Source organism: Simochromis diagramma, unplaced genomic scaffold (assembly GCF_900408965.1).
Source record: "Simochromis diagramma unplaced genomic scaffold, fSimDia1.1 OVJJ01000669.1, whole genome shotgun sequence".
NCBI classification, from domain to species: domain Eukaryota; kingdom Metazoa; phylum Chordata; class Actinopteri; order Cichliformes; family Cichlidae; genus Simochromis; species Simochromis diagramma.
In genome coordinates, this window is record NW_024387458.1 from 5841692 (window position 1) to 5861238 (window position 19547).

Here is a 19547-nt window from a genome sequence, read left to right on the forward strand (position 1 = left end):
CAACCTGCTTGTCACATCCATAGGAGTCAGGTTAAAAAAGGTCAACCTATTTTTTCTTTAAATTATTGTTTTATTAAATTTAATAAGCAAAATGATTTCGTTTTAATGAATTTCTGATGTTTTCTGGATAAAGCACACATACAAACACACTAAAACAGTGTTCACTTAAACATTATTATTATTCTCATCACTGGCTGGCTTCTTCAGCTTCTTCATTACTTAGGCTGCTCAGCTGGTGATTCCTCATTGGTTATTGTTTTCAGTGTAACAGTGGATGTGTTCTGCCTTTTAGAAAAGAATCTGTTGACCTAACAACTTATTGCATGCCCGAGAAAGTACTTGCACAGGTTCAATATTTTACCAGAAAATGTATTTTGTTGATACTTTTCATATCTTTTCTTGTCTTTGTAAAGTCTTTGAGAGTTGGCTGAAATGACAGCAGCACAAACATTTATCCAAGCATGCATTTTACTTGTCCTACTTACACTCTGTGGACACACTGCTCACTGTCAAAATAAATACAAAGGTAAGTGGTACAGAAACTTGTGCAACTGGTTTGTCATGAATACTTGAACATGAAAAGACATTAAAAATAGCTTAGTGTTGTACTTTTCCTCGTTCATCCAACAAATCTGTTTTCCGGAGTCAGGCTAATGGTTCTGAATTTGAAATCATACTTGTATGTAATTTTAAACTTTTTCCCTGTAGTTATAGAACCATGTTTGTAGCATGACTTCACTGAATTCGAGGAACTGATGTTGGATTTTAATGTGACCTAGTTTTCAAAAAAAAAGTTGAGCGTTGTTTCTTAAGGTTGAAACAAGTTTAAACGTTCAAAAAAGATCTAAGAATAAATTAAGAAAAAGTTTTCAGTAATCACTACTTGAATTACTAGTATGTTAATATTCAAATAAAATAAAAATGCGGGTGTTTTCTCCGTTGGTGCAGGGGTTTATTTGATTCAACAGTTTCTCTGTATAATTGTGGAAAAAATAAAATCATTGTTCTAATAAAAAAGGCTGATTTTCATTTTATTTCTAATGACTTCTTGTTCTAATATAATTTATATATTTACTTACCTACTGAATGCTTGCCTATTTTGCTGGTGTTCTATAGTCACTATCAATTATGTGAGACAAACTAGGTTATAAAAGGGTATTTGTGAAAAAAAATGTAATTTCCCACAAACCTGCTCTTCACATCTGTATTAATCAAGTTATAGAGGTCAACGTATTTTTTTCTTTAAATGACTGTATAATTTTTTTATTTCATATGCAAAACTATTTTTGTTTCAATGCATTCATTTTCTGGAGAAAGCAGACCTACCGTCACACGTTTTTCACTTGAACATGATGCTATTCATCTTGTCATCACTGGCTGGTGCTGCTCAGCCGACCATTCCGCATTGGTTTAAGTATTGTTTTCCTTGGAAATTCAAAGTGGGCGTGTCCTGTCTGCTTTGAAAGATTCTAGTGACCCAGCAGTTTACTGTACACAAGAGAAAGTCCTTGCACAGGTACGTTCAAAATAGAACCTTTAAATATTTCAATAGAAGACGGATTTTATTGATAGAGTTTCTGTAAAAAGTCTACATGTATAAACAACCAATTTGGGGCATGATTTATTCAACATATATTTTCAGTGTAGTTCAACATCTACTTGTGATCTGATTAGATATGGAGTGCCAGGACTGCCATAATGCATTAATTAAATACACCATTAAATAATTAATTAAATGTGTCAATAATTAATTAATTACATGTGTCATAACTATTTATTTAATTAATTAATTCCAATTTTAATTAATTATTTAATGGTGTATTTAATTAATGCATTATGGCAGTCCTGGCACTCCATAATTAGAAAGACTTTCCTTTAATGCTTTTCCTTTTTTCTTTTCTATGTAAAGTTTTTTGAGAGTTTCCTAAAATGTTGGCAGCAAAAGCTTGGATCCAGGGATGCATCCTGCTTGTGTTACTGACATTATGTGGACAAACTGCTGACTGCCAAAGTCAATACAGAGGTAAGCAGAATAAGAACTTGTACAGCTGGTTTGTCATGAATACATAAACATAACAAGTGTTCACCTATGCTGTAGTATAAATGACTTAATTTGAAGAAGATTTCTTTCTAATATATTTCATTGTGTTCATTTAAATATATTTTTAATCAACACATATGAATAACTAACCTAGTTTTGGACTTTGCCTTGTTCAGACAACATATCTGTTTTTGGAGTCTGGTTTTTTTTTCAGTGAACATCTACAACAACTTCAATTTAAGTGGTCACCAGCATATAAAAGCTGCAAGTATGAGACTACAGAATCACTAGTGTCAGTGAACCTACCTGAAAAGCTTCAACTGTATCAGAGACTTTTCTCACTTTACCCTAAAACATGGTTTTAAAAAGTCATGTTAGTCATGCACACTCCTTCAAATAATTCAAATGTTATCATTAATTTTCCTCAGGCTCTGCAAATCATAAAGAACGGAGAATCATCCTGGTTGGTAAAACAGGATCAGGAAAGAGTGCATCTGGAAACACCATTCTGGGGGATACAAATGCTTTCAAAGAGGACATTTCACCTGAGTCTGTTACTGACGGCTGTCTCAGAAAAGAGGTAGACAAAAGTGGAAGAAAATTTGTTGTGATTGACACTCCAGGGCTGTTTGACACAAGCAAAACACAAGATGAAGTGAAAGCAAAAATTGAGGAGTGCATTGAACAGTCAGTTCCTGGACCGCATGCTTTCCTTTTAGTCATCAGCCTGAAGTCAAGGTTCACACAAGAGGAACAGGATACTGTCACGTGGATTGAAGAAAACTTTGGTTCAGATGCTTCCACATACATCATAGTTCTGTTTACACATGGTGATCTGCTGCAGGATAAATCAGTGAAAGACTATGTAAAAGAAAGTAAACATCTACAAAGACTGATAAACAAGTGTGGAGGAAGGTATCATTCACTCATCAATAATCAGAAAGAAAGCAGAAAACAGGTCAAAAATCTTCTAGATAAAATAGAGCAAATGGTGGAATTGAATGGAGGACGTCACTACACCAATGAGATGTATGAGACAGCCCAGAAGAGACTTGTAGAAAAAAGCGAAAAGAGGAGGAGGGAGGAAAAGCAAAGAAAAAGGGAAGAAGAGGAGAGGATCAAATTAAACAAGTGGTGTAAATTGCTTGGTATCGCTTCTGTGGGATTTTTTGGTGCAGGAGCATACCTTTCATCATATGCTCTCATGGGAATAGGGGGAGCACTTGGATATTCTCAGTTAAATTGCACAATGGGAATGTTTACTTAAGTGTGGGAGATAGGACCACTAAACCTACACCACTCCTCCAGCAAAGAAAAAAATAAGTCATGCATCCAGTGATGGTTGTACTTTTTATTATATAATACTGTGGTGCGATTTCTAACCAATCACTTGACAGGGTTTTGTGTTACATAAAACTGACTACGTAAAAAAACAAATACTTTGTAGTCTGTTCATATAGCATATTTATTTTACTCTACTGAGTCATTTATATGATCCTTAGTATGACTTAACTTCTATCATCTTCTGTCATATAGACAGAGGAACTTGGAAATTAAAAAAAAGATCCAGAAGTGAGTTTAGAAATAGTTTTCAGCAATCACTACTTGAACTACTACCTTTTTAATTTTAAAATAAGATGAAAATGTGCATGCTTTCTCTGTTAGGGGCAGGGGTTTGTTTATCCAAAGGTTTTTCAGTGTATAATTTTGCAACAATAAAATAAATGTTTAAATTATAATGGCTGGTTTTCATTTTCATACTTAGTCTCCTCAGTCAGTCATTCCTCATTGGTTTAAGTAGTGTTCTTCAGTGAAATTAATGTGTTTCGTGAAAGAAGCTGCTGACCTAACAGCTACTGCACACCTGAGGAAGCACTTGGACGGGTACTTTAAAAATAAAACATTTAAATATTTTGATAGATGAACGATTCTTGCACTGAAACGGAATTCAACAGTTGATTCAAAACTGGTGAAGCTACCGCTGATACAAACCTATCACCTTCCTGCTGCTGCTGCTTCATATTAAAAGCTTCACAGCGCCAAACAAGCTGGAGGCGTTTTTTGTGAAGTGCGGACAGAACTCGTTAGGAACTTTTGCAAACGTGGTGCAAATTAACAGAGGTATGTGGCAACCTGCCGAAACGCTTGTTTTATAACGTCTCTTCACCATTAGTGAGTTAAAAGTGCCTGGTGTTATGTTCGTAAGGCTCCTGGCTGTGTTGCACAGCTCTTAGAAATAGATGTACGTCGTCTTTAGTGGTAACACCGTTAACCTTGGCGTAGCATTTAGCCCGGATCACTTAGCTCTACTTAGTTCACACAAGCTGATGATCATCAGCTTGTGTGCCCTGTGCACAATCTCCATTAGGGGAGGAACAAGGTGTTTAATGTTTTGTCAAGTGATAGCAGCAATAGTATTTGTAGAATATCAATTGAACAACAGTTCAGACTGCCAGCTTTGTACATTGGGCGATTGGTGCACGCGCATTTAAAGTTCTGTAAGTGAGCGAAGGGGGCGTTACTTGTTTTTTTCAAACATTTATCCGATCCGTGAAGCTCACCTTAATAAATTTTGCGTAAATAGTCACTATTAATTTAGGTTCGGAGGGAAGCATTTGTTGAATAATTTTACGTATTGTGAAATTGCTTCATATTTGTGTATGTAGATAAAATAGAGGACATGGTGGAATTGAATGGAGGAAGTCACTACACCAATGAGATGTATGAGACAGCCCAGAAGAGGCTTGAAGAAGAAAGGGAAACGAGGAGGAGGGAGGAAGAGCAAAGAAAAAGGGAAAGAAGAGGAGAGGATCAAATTAAAAGAGTGGTGTAAAATGATATTATATACATCTGCAGCACTTTTGGGTGCAGGGCTGTTTTATACCTCACCTTTTCTCATGGCAGTAGCTTCAGGACTTGGCTTTAATTGCATAATAAGTATGCTTACTTGGGCCTTACACCTTTATAAAACAAAAAGGCCAATATATAATGGCTAACACACTGGGCATCAAATCTTTGTCATTTGGAATTAGGTGGTTTTAAATTACGTTTCAATTCACTTTATATTTACTTTATGTTGCATTCATTTCTAATCTAATGTGACTGTTTTTTAATAGAGTATTTTTTTGTCAAATCACAATTTAAGAATATGTGAAACAACTGTGAAACAGATTTGTAGATATATTAATATTTTAAATTCATCGCACTGTAACAATGTAGAACAATAGAACCATCCTCATTTAGTTCAGTTCAAATTTATGTATATAGTGCAAATTCAAAGCCACATTTTCCTCCAGGTGGTGTATATTCTAAGACAGTGTTTCCCAACCATTTGGAGCCACTGCACATATTTCACATTAGAAAAATCACACGGCACACCACCAAACAAATATGTAATTTTTCTCTGCACATCAGGCATAGTGAAATTGGCTTGGTTTGAAAAAATAAGCTTTTATTTGTATATTTTGAAATAGGAATAGATATTAAATAATATTATTGTATATTATCTTACATTAAATCTGAAACATAATGCTACAAAATGTCTTTAGCTTTACTGTACATTTTTGCTGTGTGAAACAAACAGTGGTGGTTGGGAGTTGGGGTAAAGAGGATAACAGTGGAGGAATTATATCCTTGAACTTAATTATAGCACTTTCAGAAAGACCTCTAATGTCTCCGCCACTCATTTGTACTAGGTAGGGCACACTGAGCTACTTTTTATTAAGATGATTCATAAGCTTACACTCCTTGTAAGTGATGATATCTATTTAATTCTAGATTATATTTGGTTGGTTTTTTAAGTGTATCAGTTCAACAGTAGAGTTGCAGACTTTCTGAATTATTCTGTAGCACACCATTCAGTGGCAAAGATGAAGTGACCGTAAACACTGAGGAGTGTATTGAGCAATCAGTTCTTGGACATCACACTTTCCTTTTAGTGATCAGTCTGAACTGAGGTTCAGACAAGAGTAGCAGGACACTGTGAAGCGGATTCAGGATACTGTTGTTGCAGATGCTTCCACATAAACCATAGTCCTGCTTACAGATGCTGTTTTGCTTGAGGGTAAATCCTTTGATGGTTATGTGAAAGAGAACAAAAAATGTAAAGAAACTAATATGTGACTCAGAGAAGATATTCTCTCTTTAATGACCCGAGTTAGAATCGATTCCAAGTCAGGGAAATTCTAGGTTAAACAGAGAACATAGTAATATTCAATGGATGGTATTACTACATCAATAAGATAGGAAACCTAGAGTAAATGTGCGGGGGGAAGCAAAGACTAGAGCGAAGACTTGCCAGGGACCTTTTGGTGTAGAAGCATGTTGCCCCTCATATGTTCTGGTGACATTAGTTGGAGCACTTGGACACATTCAATTAAATGGCACAATGGACCTTTTTCCTTAGGTGTGAGTTCTATGATGGAAAAAAGTGAAAATAATGGCTAAGAATGTGGCGAATAATAACTTTCAATAACATGTACTTTTAAAATGTTTGTGCATTCCATTCATCCGCATGAAAGGAATTTTTGAATACACTTGTCTTCCATTCTTATTTACCTATTGACTGTTTGTTTATAGTTTCACTTTTTTTGTCAATTAAAATGGGAAACAAACAAGAGACTTTGCTTATGGGTGATCGTGGCTCAAGAGTTGGCAGTTCATCTTATAATCGGAAGGTTGCCGGTTCGAGCCCTGGCTCGCACAGTGTCGGTCGTTGTGTCCTTGGGCAAGACACTTCACGTACTGCCTACTGGTGATGGCCAGAGGGGCCGATGGCACGATATGGCAGCCTCGCTTCTGTCAGTCTACCCCAGGTAGCTGTGGCTACAACTGTAGCTGCCTCCACCAATGTGTGAATGAATAGTGGAATTGTAAAGTGCTTTGAGGGTCTCAAAAAGCGCTATATAAATGCAATCTGTCATTATTATTACTTCAAATACCAAACATCTACCAAAGTAAAACCATTTTCATCTGTACTGACCTACAACTCTAGGCTCAGACAGATCCTTTTCTTTTATTTTAAATTTCTTTACATTTTTTAAAAAAAAGAATAAGATGAACTTGAGCATGAGGGGGTCAAGAATATCTCTCCTTTAAAAAGAGAGCAAAGTCATTATAGAGTTATTGTAAAATATATACATTTTATATAAATAATAAAATATTCTTACGCGATTAAATGAGAAACCTTAATATTTTTGTTGGTTTGCTGTGAAAACTTCTCAGCAATGTCCAAACACAAACCTGTTAACCATATTTAGAGGGCTGTGGACAGCCTACACAGGCAGTTTTCACATTTCAAACTGAAGACAATACAAGGAAATGGGAAGCCCCCGGTGCCTAGGCTTCCAGAAGTTTCCCACAAAGTTAATGTGAAATGTGTCGAGACACAGTCTACGTTTGTCTTGTCTAAGTTCAGAACTCAGGTCTGAAAAAACTGACTTGGCCACCTGGGACATATAAAGCAAGATCTGAAGTAATGGCTGAAGGTAAGATCATCTCTCTGAACTAGTTTAAAAATGCACTAATTATTTAATTACTCTAGGATGTGATATTGATACACTGAAAAGGGCAAAAGAGGCAAAGTCAAAAAGATACAGACCTTCTTAAAGATGTCAGTGATTAATCTTACCTTTTTTTCTCTCAATGGTGTAACTTGTGACAGAAATACAACTCAGAGAAAAGAAGCAGAAAACTCTACCTCGGTCTGATGGGTGTGGTCTGAAAAACTTTGATGGTATGCTCCTTCATTTTCTCTCTAGTCACTCGACTCTACTAGTAGCTGTTCTACTCTAATTTCAGTAATTACAGTTGTGGTCAAAAGTTTACATACACTTGTAAAGAATATAACATAATGGATCTACTGAGTGTCCCGTTATTTCTAAAACTCTGATTTTTCTCTGATAGAGTGATTGGAACAGATACTTCTTTGTCACAAAAAACATTCATGAAGTTTGGTTCTTTAATGACTTTATTATGGGTTAACAGAAAAAAGTGATCACATCTGCTGGGTCAAAATTATACATACAGCAACATGAATTAGCAATTTTGGTGACTTAGAAAGTTGTCAGTGAACTGAGCTTCATAGCGTGGCCTCTTAACTTCTTGTGAGTGATTATGAGTGACTACAGCTGGTGACTTCTCTTAGACAGGTTAAATAGGGCTCATTGGATACAAACGCCCACAAATGCTACAATGGGAAAGTCAAAGGAGCTCAGCATGGATCTGAAAAAGCGAATTATTGACTTGAACAAGTCAGGAAAGTCACTTGGGGCCATTTCAAAGCAGCTGCATGTCCCAAGAGCAACAGTGCAAACAATTGTTTGTAAGTATAAAGTGCATGGCGCTGTTTCATCACTGCCAAGATCAGGAAGAGAATGCAAGCTATCACCTGCTGCTGAGAGAAAATTGGTCAGGAGGGTAAAGAGTCAACCGAGAATCACCAAAAAGCAGATCTGCCAAGAATTAGAAGCTGCTGGAACACAGGTGTCATTGTCCACAGTTAAACGTGTTTTGCATCTCCATGGACTGAGAGGCTGCCGTGCAAGAAGGAAGCCCTTGCTCCAAAAGCGGCACCTTAAGGCTCGACTGAAGTTTGCTGCTGATCACGTGGACAAAGATAAGACCTTCTGGTGGAAAGTTCTGTGGTCAGACTAAACAAAAATCGAGCTTTTTGGCCACAATGCCCAGCGATATGTTTGGAGGAGAAAAGGTGAGGCCTTTGACCCCAAGAACACCATGCCTACAATCAAGCATGGTGGTGGGAGTATTATGCTGTGGGGCTGTTTTGCTGCCAATGGAACTGGTGATTTACAGAGAGTAAATGGGACAATGAAGAAGGAGGATTACCTTCACATTCTTCAACATAACCTAAAATCATCAGCATGAAGGTTGGGTCTTGGGCGCAGTTGGGTGTTCCAACAGGACAATGACCCCAAACACACATCAAAAGTGGTAAAGGAATGGCTAAATCAGGCTAGAATAAGGGTTTTAGAATGGCCTTCTCAAAGTCCTGACTTAAACCCCATTGAAAACGTGGACAATGCTGAAGAAACAAGTCCATGTCAGAAAGCCATCAAATTTAACTGAACTGCACCAATTCTGTCAAGAGGAGTGGTCAAAGATTCAACCAGAAGCTTGTGGATGGCTACCAAAAGCGCCTAATTGAAGTGAAAATGGCTAAGGGACATGTAACCAAATATTAGCACTGCTGTATGTATATTTTTGACCCAGCAGATGTGATCACTTTTTTCTGTTAACCCACAATAAAGTCATTAAAGAACCAAACTTCATGAATGTTTTTTGTGACAAAGAAGTATCTGTTCCAATCACTCTATCAGAGAAAAATCAGAGTTTTAGAAATAACGGGACACTCGGTAGAGCCATTATATTATATTCTTTACAAGTGTGTGTAAACTTTTGACCACAACTGTATGTATCAGAATCAGAATACTTTCCTAATCCCAGGGGAAATTATTTGGTCACAGATCACAGGAGCTCCAAGACAGTAAGAACAGTAACTAACAACAATATATAAATGTTGTTTTATTTACTTTTTTTTTTTTTTTAAATAACAACAAATGAATGAATAGTATATTTCAAGGAAAATATGCTAAAGGATTTTTTTTCTCCAGACAGTCCAGAGATTAAATTAAAAAACAACAACAAAAAAACACACTAACTTAAGACTAACAAGGCAGAAAAGAAAGGATTCATTTTTTTTTTGTAAATGCCAGTAATTCTGTGTCTGTTGTTTTTACCACAGGTCTGGATTTGTCTGGAGGTTTGAGGATAGTCTTAGTGGGAAAGACTGGATCAGGGAAGAGTGCAACAGGAAACACTATCCTTGGAAGAATTGCCTTCAAAGAGGATCCCAGCTCTGTGTCTGTGACCAAACACTGTGAGATACATAGTGGGGAAGTGGATGGGACCTTGGTGCAGGTTATTGACACTCCGGGTCTGTTTGATACAGGCATCTCAGAGGAAGAATTAAAAGTCAGAATAGAGGAGTGTGTCAAAATGTCAGTTCCTGGCCCTCATGCTTTCCTACTGGTAATCCGGCTTGGAGTAAGGTTCACGGAAGAGGAAAGAAATGCTGTTAAGTGGATCCAAGATAACTTTGGAGACGATGCTTCCATGTACACAATCATGCTGTTTACGTGTAAAGATCAAGCTAAAGCTGACAATGCTCTGAAGGAGTGCAAGGAGCTGCGGAGACTCTCGATCACATTTGGACGCAGATATCATGCTTTCAACAACACTGACGTGGATGACCGCGTGCAGGTAAAAGAGCTGATCAACATGATCAAGGAAATGGTACAGGATAACGGCGGTAAGCACTACACGAATGAAATGTATGAGAAAGCCCAGAGGAAGCTGAGAGAGGAGGAGGAGCGGAGGAAGCAAGAGGAGGAACAGAAGAAAGAGGAGGAAAGGAAAATATGGGATGCAGAGAGACAGAAGCAGGAGGAAAAGAAAATCAGGAAGAAAAAGGTTCAAAGAAAGAATATACGCGTGGCCGCAGCTTCTGCTGTTGTCTTGGTGTTTGCTGGGGTGGTCATTGCAGTGGGAGCTAACACCACAGTAGCCCTGGCTCTAGGCGCCCCTGCACTTGTCCTGGGAATCTTATGCGGTTTATCTGCCATTTTCATTTGGAAAGGCATAAAATGCAAGGCTAAAGCAAACGTGCCTGTATAACAAGATGGAGGGTAGTGGCAAGGATATTGTTCGGCTACAGTTTGTGTCACTGAATAAAAAACAGAAATATTCCATACACAGTATTAGTATCCCACACATTATGGTTTGGAACTATGTGTAAGTGACTTGTTTAGGTTCTGTTTCTGTTTCAAAACGAGTATGTGAATTTAAAGCTAATAGTAAACAAATGGTATGAAATGTGCTTGTTTGTCTTTTTTATCATTTACATCTTATATATGAATGTGAGTATCACTTCTTTTGGCTCTTTAGTAGGATTCAAAATAATTAATATTAAAACCCAAATGTAAAAAGTTTTTTCACCTATAGATTATACCTTGGTAACTTATAACTGTTAAAATGCGCAGAAACTGACACACTGCTTCCTTTACTTTTTATTAGTAGCATTCTGAGCTCATTTCCCCAAAGGAAATGAGAAACAATGGTAGACGTCCATTGACCCATCACGTCTGCGGAAACAGAGCAAGTCCTCATTGTCCTGCCACTACAACAATGTCAGTGCATACCATCAGTACAAACATGATAGGCACAGATGTTAAAATGAATGGTAGTTAGTTTCTGTCAGCCACAAAAGGATCAAAGTAAGGACACTGCTACTTGTTCTGCAATTAAGAACAAAACACACTGAAGCTGAACATTATTTATTTAAAATTACAAATGAAAGGAGGCGCAGTATCAAATAAAGGGTGTGTTCAGATGTGAAAAGGTTGTAAACTGAGTTGTGGTGCTTCAAATGTACAGGTTATATTTTAAATGCCAACTACACCTACAACCCTGTATTACAGGTTAGATTGGTCTATTTTCATCTGTTTGACTAATACCTGCAATGGAATGAGTGTTATGTATTATTTGCTAATGAATCTTACAAGAAAACTTGTACCAGGAATCATTTCTTGTTTCAGTTTCATTTGTCATAAGTGCGGTTTGTTTATTTATTATGCATTTTGTGTTTATTTCCATCCATTTATGCCAAGAAAACCTTATGACCTTTCATATAGCCTAAACCAGACCAAGTGTAAAATCTAATTATTTTAATGCAGTTTGAATGTGATATCATAACATGGTAATTTAGCTGTCAGCCAGTGTATGATTAGTGTTGTATATCAGCAAGACTGATGAATTTCAACATGGAGGTCTTTGCACAATCTTGGTGGTGGGGCATGAGCAAAAAAGAACTAATGACATTCTGGTACAGAGTGGATGACTTTATTTAAAACAATGAAAGAAGGCATTAGCACAAGAAATGGCATTGATTTTAGTGGAAAATGTACTTTCAAATGCCCTTTTATAGTAAAATTAAATATAAAACTGTAAATGAGACCATACATTAAATTTAAAAACAAAAAACCCAATCCTGACAATAATTTACAGTAAATATCTGTAATGAACCATAAGTATCAGATGACTTCAGGTACATAGTCCAGCTTGTCTATCATTACACAACAGATGATTTGAATAAGTCGCACCATTGTAGAAGAAAAACAAATTTTAAGTAGTATTTCTTTTTTTTAAAGTGCTGTAAATGTTGTAATACAATACAAAGATGAGAGAGTAGTGACAACGCAGATTAAAATATGATTAAGAGATGTTGAATCATTTTCTTTTTGCTTCACCTCTACATAACTATATGTTTTCAATAAATATTCTCTTTTTTTGATTATCTATGGAAACAAACTATTGCATAATAAAAAAAAAAAAGCATTATGAAATAAACCGTACACCAAACCTGATGATCTTCATAAAGTTTAAAACAGCAGGTATAATATCAAGCATGAATTTGTCCTTGTATACAAAAGCCTCTTCTTCATAAAGAGACTTCATAAAGGTCGTGGCTTGGTAATACTTAGCTGTTCTCTGTTTTAGGTCTGATCCAGCCCCCAATGCCTTTAACAATCCCTACTCCTACAAGCATTAATAGAGGCCGAACGGATGCGACTGCTGCTTTCTCTGCCATTACAGCAGCACCAACTGCAGGTGCTGCTGCCATTACAGCAGCACCAACTTCAGGTGCTGCTGCCATTACAGCAGCACCAACTGCAGGTGCAGCAGCTGCCGCTCCTGCCACAAGCAAATAATCACCTGCAGAGTTCAATGTGTCTCCACATTTGCGCCACCATTTGTTCCGATTCATCTGTTTCTGGGCCTCTTCGTATTTGCTGCTGGTGTAATGGTTCCCGTTTAATTGCACTGTCTGGTCTATCTTTTCAAACAGATCAGCTACCTGAGTGCGATTATTCTTGCATGTGTTGTCAAATACAACATACCCAGCTTTACACTCAGCGATGAGCTCCTTCAGATCAGGACTTTGCTCTAAGTAGTTTTCAATGGATGTTTCTTTCAACTGATCACCCCTTGTGAAAAGCACTGCTGTATACTTTGAGGCTTCATCCCCAAAGTTTTCTTTGATCCATTTAACAGAACTCTTCTCTTCTTCTGTGAAGCGCACATCCAATCTGATCACTAGCAGAAACATATGGGGTCCTGGGACAGACAGCATTATACATTTTTCTATTTCCTTTTTCAGTTCCTCTTCTTTAATTGATGTGTCAAAGATCCCAGGGGTGTCAACAACACTCACAGTTCTTTCATCAAAATGTCCAGTCACTTTCTTACACATCTTTGTTACAGAAGATGGAGATATTCCTTCGTCAAAAGCTTTGTAACCCAGGATAGTATTCCCTGTTGCACTCTTTCCTGAGCCAGTTTTCCCCAGCAGAACAATCCTTAAGTCACCGATCACTGGAGAGGAGTCTGTGGGGATCGATTTTAAAAATCAAAACAACTCATGGGTTCTGTATCAGATTACATAAGCATGTTAGAAAACACGTGCATGCACAAAAGTAAAAATACCAACCTTCAGTCGTGGTTAAACCCATCTTGCTGTAGGGAAAAAGAGGAATAGGAAAAACCACAGAACCTGTCTGTTATTCTGCCAGTCACCCTCTATCGTTCTTTGTCTCTGGCTCTCTCCAACACAGTGTTTTCCAGTGAAATGAAACTCTTGCTCACCACAGTGGTTTTCAGTGAAATGAAACTATTCACAGCACAGAGGTTTCAAAAATGAAACTAGAACTTTAGGTAAGATGTTGATAAGTAGGCTCAAAATAGCATTTTAATTTGCTTAAAAATAGACTTTACATATTAAATTTTATGCTATTTCATTACATTTCACATCATGGTAAAGCTACTTCTTTTTTAATGTGTGCAAGTGGTTTCATGGTGTTCTTAGTATATTTTAATTATAATTTAATGTTAAGTATATCTTTACAACTTCAACTGCAACAAGCAGGAGGAACACACCTAATCCCATTGTATTCTGAATACAGTGATCACAAAGGCTTTCAGTTCTGTACTAAACACAAGAAGCATAACAAAGTAAATGTTATAAAAACTCTGACTTTTATGTCTAGGTGTCAACAATTTGCTCTTAAATGTGGCCCCTTTTACCATTTTTCTGATATTGTGGGAATTAAGTATGAACCAACCAAATGCAAAAGGGCCACTTTCATAAGTAAATAATAGCTCAAATAATAGAAAAAGATAATTGTGTCCTGTAAAACCTTTACACCAACAGTGATTATTAACTGCGGGAATGGGTAATTCTTATAAGTAATTTCTGTATACTGGAAGGTGGAAATCCGTTCTGAATATGGAGTCAGATTTTCACATCTTAAATGGTCTTTTTCAACAGTGTTAGCAAACATTTCTCTGTTAACACGTTTTATTTGTATGTTTCTTTAATGCTGTGAGACATGTCAAATATGGATTTTGCTTAGTTTTTACCCTCATAACAGCCAATGCACATCGCCAGCTCATAAACAAACAACACATTACCAGACACAGCATTACTCTTAAAAGTGCATACTAAAATTAAAATTAAACAAATACAACTCCATTAAATTACCTGTTATATGGATTATTAAATTGCCTTCATTATCGCTCATTTTGTCACTTTCACACTAATTTATGTAGAGTTATAAATGGACCAAAGGTTTAGAAGCCAACTCGACTTTTAGGTAATTAATTCAGAGACAGTGTTTTTACTCTCAGAAAGTCTGGCGTTATTTAGTAGGTTTATTTTGAGCTGGAGAAGCAGTGACAACAAACAAGGGACCTCATGTTGAAACAATGAAACCAGCTGTGTCAGAAGGAGTATAAGTGGATGCTATTCAAAACTGTTAACAGGATATCACCATCAGGAAAGCCTGTGTAGCATGGAAATAATGAAAACATAGGCCTCAAATGGACCTTATGCCAGTGTGGTAGTGTTAGCAGTGTCTCTAATGCCATCTAGTGGCTGTCTGATCACAGAACAACTTACAAAAACCAAACAAATTTTTTGTCAGCTTAAAACTTAAAACATTATGTAATATATAAAGTAATATATTATATAATTTATTATATATTATATATAATTTAATATGTTACTTTTAGTTCTTATTAGAGTTTTTCCATTTCTGTAGTATCCCACTATAGTCAGTTTGGCATATGCTGATGAGCTTCAAACTACTCCCTGACTTCATCCTCCGCCTCATTCTGCCCACTCAAACTCAAAGAGATGAGAACATAGTAGCAAGCAACAATGTCTGTAACAAAGTGTCCTAGTGTCCTTGTGCTGTTATTTCATTTTTTGCATAACCAGCTCTGTGTATGTGGTGTGTATTTAGTATGCACTATTACACTGCTGCCCTCCTACATCTCTGTGTGTGAGACAAACTGGTCAGTCACAACAGAAGAAAGACATCAACTACTTGCATCATATGGCTACTCTCCATCACTAGAAACACACAAATGATTAACAAACCATCACATCGTCTGTGGATAACAGATTAAAGTAAGTGTTGAAGAAATTTGTGTAAGATATGTTATTGAAAGGACTACATTTTGACTGCTGTGTAAATTTTCTGATACTACTTTATGTCTTAGCAAATTTGAAATGTGTCTCTATGAAGTTAATTTCCTGAAGTTGATTTCATCTTTGCAGCATACCTATTGGAAGAAAAAGAAAGCACACTGAGGAGAAGAAGTGCCTTTGAGGCAACTGCTGTTGTGATTTGGAGCTATATAAATAAAATTCAGTTGAACTGAACTGAATTGAAGGGACCCATACAAACAGCTTAAAATCCCTTTAAATGACTGGAATATAGTGGAGAAGAAAAGAAAAAAAACTGAACCAGGGTATTTCAAAGAAAATATCACTTTTGGGTATTTTTTTTTTAAAGTTTCATAAGCAACAATGGCATCAACAGGTCTTCAGCTGATGGGTTTGGTGCTGGCTCTGCTGGGTTGGGTTTGTGGGGCGCTGGTGTGTGCTGCTCCTCTGTGGCGTGTATCTGCATTCGTAGGTGGAGAGATAGTCATTGCCCAGGTGTTGTGGGAAGGACTGTGGATGAACTGTCTGTCTCAGACCACAGGACAGATCCAGTGCAAGACCTATGACTCCACCCTGGCATTGCCTATGTTTACCCAAGCAGCCCGGAGCCTCGCAGTTCTGTCTTTACTTCTCTGTCTTCTGGCCATCATCCTCGGGGTGTCAGGAGCCAAGTGTACTCACTGCATGGGAGACAATAACCAGGACTCCAAGGCAAGACTGGAAAGGATAGCAGGGGTGCTCTTCATTGTGGCTGGGCTTGCCTACTTGATACCCATCTGTGGAACTGCCTATGCAATAATCAGGGACTTCTATGATCCAAATGTTGCTGCGCCTTTGAAAAGAGAACTGGGGCCGGCATTGTACCTGGGTTGGGGGGCCAGCATACTGCTCCTGGTGGGGGGAGCTCTGCTGCACATCGGCTCTCCTCCACCAGGAGCAAGAGCTCTGCCCATTATTGGAAGACCAGCAAAAGACAACCAACAAACAGCAGCAACAGGAGAGGTAAAGCAACAAGAGAAATCCTTTGTATGAAACCAGTGGGTATTTGAACAGATACAGAGGTCACAACTTCATTATTTAAGTTTCTGGAAACTGCAAGGTCATTATCTACAAGGGGATATTCAGAACATAATAGGTTTCATAGTATTATAAAGTTAAGTTTGGTTTGTTAAATTAAGTTTATTTAATAAGGTGGAAGGCTTATGACTTTTTTACTCTCAAAATGATATAAATTGCATGACAAATCTTTAATGACTAAATTGCAAAAATATGGCTTATGTAACAAATGTGATACAAATTAAAACTCATATATGCAGATTAAAATTTGAAATAATGTTATATATATTTTGTCTAAAAGTTCAACAAACACTCCATTATCAAAAAAAAAAGAAGATTTCTGGCAGTTATTTCATGATTCAGGTTTTAAAGAACTAATTAATCCTAATTTGAACAAGCTGCTAAGGAAATGGATAGAAGGGCTTTTTAAAAGAGTAGAAAGTGAAATGAGTTGTGGGTGGATTGCAGATGTTTACTAATGCATGTGACTTACATTTGTCAGATTCCAATCAGCCTCTGCTTGTGTTTGTGCGTGTGTGGGGGGGCTGTCTGTGTACAGAAGACCAGTGTACATATTGTAGCTGTGTGAGCTGGTGTTTGCACTGAAAATATGTGTGGGCAGTTGGAGCAATGCCATTTACTTTTAACACACACAAAGAAATTGTTAAATTTCATTTTAGTCTACTATTATTAGATATACATTTTATAGCTTGATGACAGTTGGGACTTTTTCCACTAGTAATAATTATTGATCTAAATGTTATTTCCAGTAAACACAGTTTTTCTATTTTAGTGTAATAAAACAAATACATTTTTACTTGTGTTTTTTCTGATTGTGTTTTAATACTGCATTTTTTTTCTGTCAAGTCAGCAAATGCAATGAATATAATACAATATACTTTACTAAGAATTGTTTTATTCCTATTGTTTTTAATTAATTATTTTATTTGGATTGTAATGACCTATGCACAACAATAAATGTGTTTGCCATCACAACAGCTGGTTGTCCTGTTCATATTTGATGTCTAATGAAACTGAGTAAACATGTATTGAATGTAACCATCCCAGAAAAAGATGTTCACAAAATTCTATTCCCAGTGCTCTTTATTGTCAAGACTTTACCACACATTGTACATTTCCTAATCTAATAAAAAAAATCCAAGCTGGGTTTGCTTTAAAAAAAATGGCCTCAAGAGCAACACACATTCTCGCTGAAGGACAGCTGCAATGATATGTTAATGATTACCTCACGTGTCACCGATTATGAACACAGAACAAAATTTGTCCTTTGAGGTCTTTTCAGTCTGAACTTGAACGTTATGCAGAATCTAGATTATCATCATTTAAGCATTCGGCTCACATTGTTCTTGTTAACCATTTCCCGTTTACTGCATGTTTGTTCTACCACGTGTGTGTGTGTGTGTGTGTGTGTGTGTGTGTGTGTGTGTGTGTGTGTGTGTGTGTGTGTGTGTGTGTGTGTGTGTGTGTGTGTGTTTAACCATACAGAGTATGAGTAAGAGAAGAATGAAATGAACAGTGAGTCAACCGCTGCTGGATCTTAAAGCACTTTGAGTAGTAATAGCACCCAAAAAACACAAGGGGGCAGTAAACTGTAAGGAAACAATGCACTATTCCAACAACAACCTTATTACTTTTGGGACCGGTTTAGGTGTCATTATGTGTTATGTGATCATTGTTTAGTTTTACATCAGAAAGAAACAAAGCACACATCACCTGAGAAGATGTGTCTCTATGTAGTGTTTCCTTTATGCTGCCCTCACAGCAACATATTGAACTTTTGTTAAAAAGTTTTTTTAAAGGTAGGCCTCTTTTGTGCAATTGGGCAATATATTGACGAGGAGTTCTTCTTTTGGGAATGGAACAAACAGTGAGTTTATTTTCAGTCACCCTTATCGCTTTTGTTTTGACACAACATAATTCACAGTCTTAATTATTTCCAAGCACCCTCAGCTGCAATATGGTACAATTTGTCAGAGGAAAAATTGTATATAATGTGATCAGCTTCATGAGATGTGCTCTTTTTATTGATCACTAAGCAATCTACATGTCTACGTGACTTTTCACCTAATAACTTTTGTGATAATGAACTTATTCAGCTACTAACTGCTTCCTGTCTTCAGAGAACATTCAGATGTAGAAAAGAGAAAAACCTGTTGCTCTGAGTGACGTTGTTATCTTTGTACACACACACACACACACACACACACACACACACACACACACACACACACACACTCTTGTATAAATAAAGAACGCAGACAGTGATGGGGCGCAAGTCTTGCGTTCCATGACTGCCCTCGCGAGTGAAAAACTTCTGCAGTGTTTGTGTTTTCTAACTCAGGTGTCTCAGCTGAAGAACTGTGGGGTGATTTTTAGAAATCCCCTGTCACAATTTAAAGAGTAAATGGAGAAGAAAAAATACAAAAGAAACATTTAAAAAAATGCAATTCAGTTCAGTTTGGCTCAAATTACACTCATTGCATGTTATTGTTTGATTTGAGGCACACTGTAAAATGTATGTATCATAAATTAGTTTCAATGCATCTAACAATCCTCCCTCTTAGCAAACAACTCGTGTAAGAAGCTATTAGCCTCATTGCAATCACAACAGATAGTTTGGGAAAGCATGGGAACAAGGAGTTAGGGTGAAATGTAAACATAAAAAATGTCATTTTAAAACTGAAAACTACCTGAATTCTAGTCAACTTTTTTCACACCTTTCTTAAGCTTCTTTTCTCTTGAGACTAGAAGAATAAGTTCTCTGCTGAACTCGGGGTCAGCTCTGGAGCCTCAGCATAAAAAGTTAAACATCAAGCTGCAAAGCTAGAGTGGCCTCAGTCATGA

General features: G+C 37.0%; 4 protein-coding genes across 6 annotated transcripts; 3 read left to right on the plus strand and 1 right to left on the minus strand.

Annotated features, from left to right (window-relative positions):
- Positions 1-1461: 1461 nt before the first annotated feature.
- On the plus strand, positions 1462-6737 carry LOC120722991 (GTPase IMAP family member 7-like). Of its 2 annotated transcripts, XM_040014212.1 has the most exons (4): positions 1462-1516; positions 1910-2023; positions 2470-3029; positions 4722-6737. In XM_040014212.1, exons 2-4 carry the CDS (start codon positions 1930-1932, stop codon positions 4872-4874), a joined length of 807 nt encoding a protein of 268 aa, XP_039870146.1. In that variant the 5' UTR covers positions 1462-1516; positions 1910-1929; the 3' UTR covers positions 4875-6737. The 2 variants fall into 2 exon arrangements, with proteins under 2 accessions (XP_039870146.1, XP_039870145.1); XM_040014211.1 differs by lacking the exon at positions 4722-6737 and having other exon boundaries at positions 2470-3780.
- A 140-nt stretch (positions 6738-6877) lies between these two features.
- LOC120722990 (GTPase IMAP family member 4-like) lies at positions 6878-12241 on the plus strand. Its single transcript, XM_040014209.1, has 3 exons — positions 6878-7527; positions 7704-7775; positions 9804-12241. The coding sequence occupies exons 1-3, from the start codon at positions 7518-7520 to the stop codon at positions 10733-10735; spliced, it is 1014 nt and encodes a 337-aa protein (XP_039870143.1). The 5' UTR covers positions 6878-7517; the 3' UTR covers positions 10736-12241.
- LOC120722992 (GTPase IMAP family member 4-like) lies at positions 11944-13822 on the minus strand. 2 transcript variants are annotated; one of them, XM_040014214.1, is made up of 3 exons: positions 13608-13822; positions 12785-13504; positions 11944-12718 (listed from the first exon to the last, which is right to left on the minus strand). In XM_040014214.1, exons 1-3 carry the CDS (start codon positions 13627-13629, stop codon positions 12597-12599), a joined length of 864 nt encoding a protein of 287 aa, XP_039870148.1. In that variant the 5' UTR covers positions 13630-13822; the 3' UTR covers positions 11944-12596. The 2 variants fall into 2 exon arrangements, with proteins under 2 accessions (XP_039870148.1, XP_039870147.1); XM_040014213.1 differs by having other exon boundaries at positions 11944-12730; positions 13608-13820.
- Positions 13823-15173: 1351 nt separating this feature from the next.
- Positions 15174-16863, plus strand: LOC120722994 (claudin-9-like). The gene is made up of 2 exons (XM_040014216.1): positions 15174-15587; positions 15738-16863. The coding sequence occupies exon 2, from the start codon at positions 15990-15992 to the stop codon at positions 16656-16658; it is 669 nt and encodes a 222-aa protein (XP_039870150.1). The 5' UTR covers positions 15174-15587; positions 15738-15989; the 3' UTR covers positions 16659-16863.
- Positions 16864-19547: the final 2684 nt, after the last annotated feature.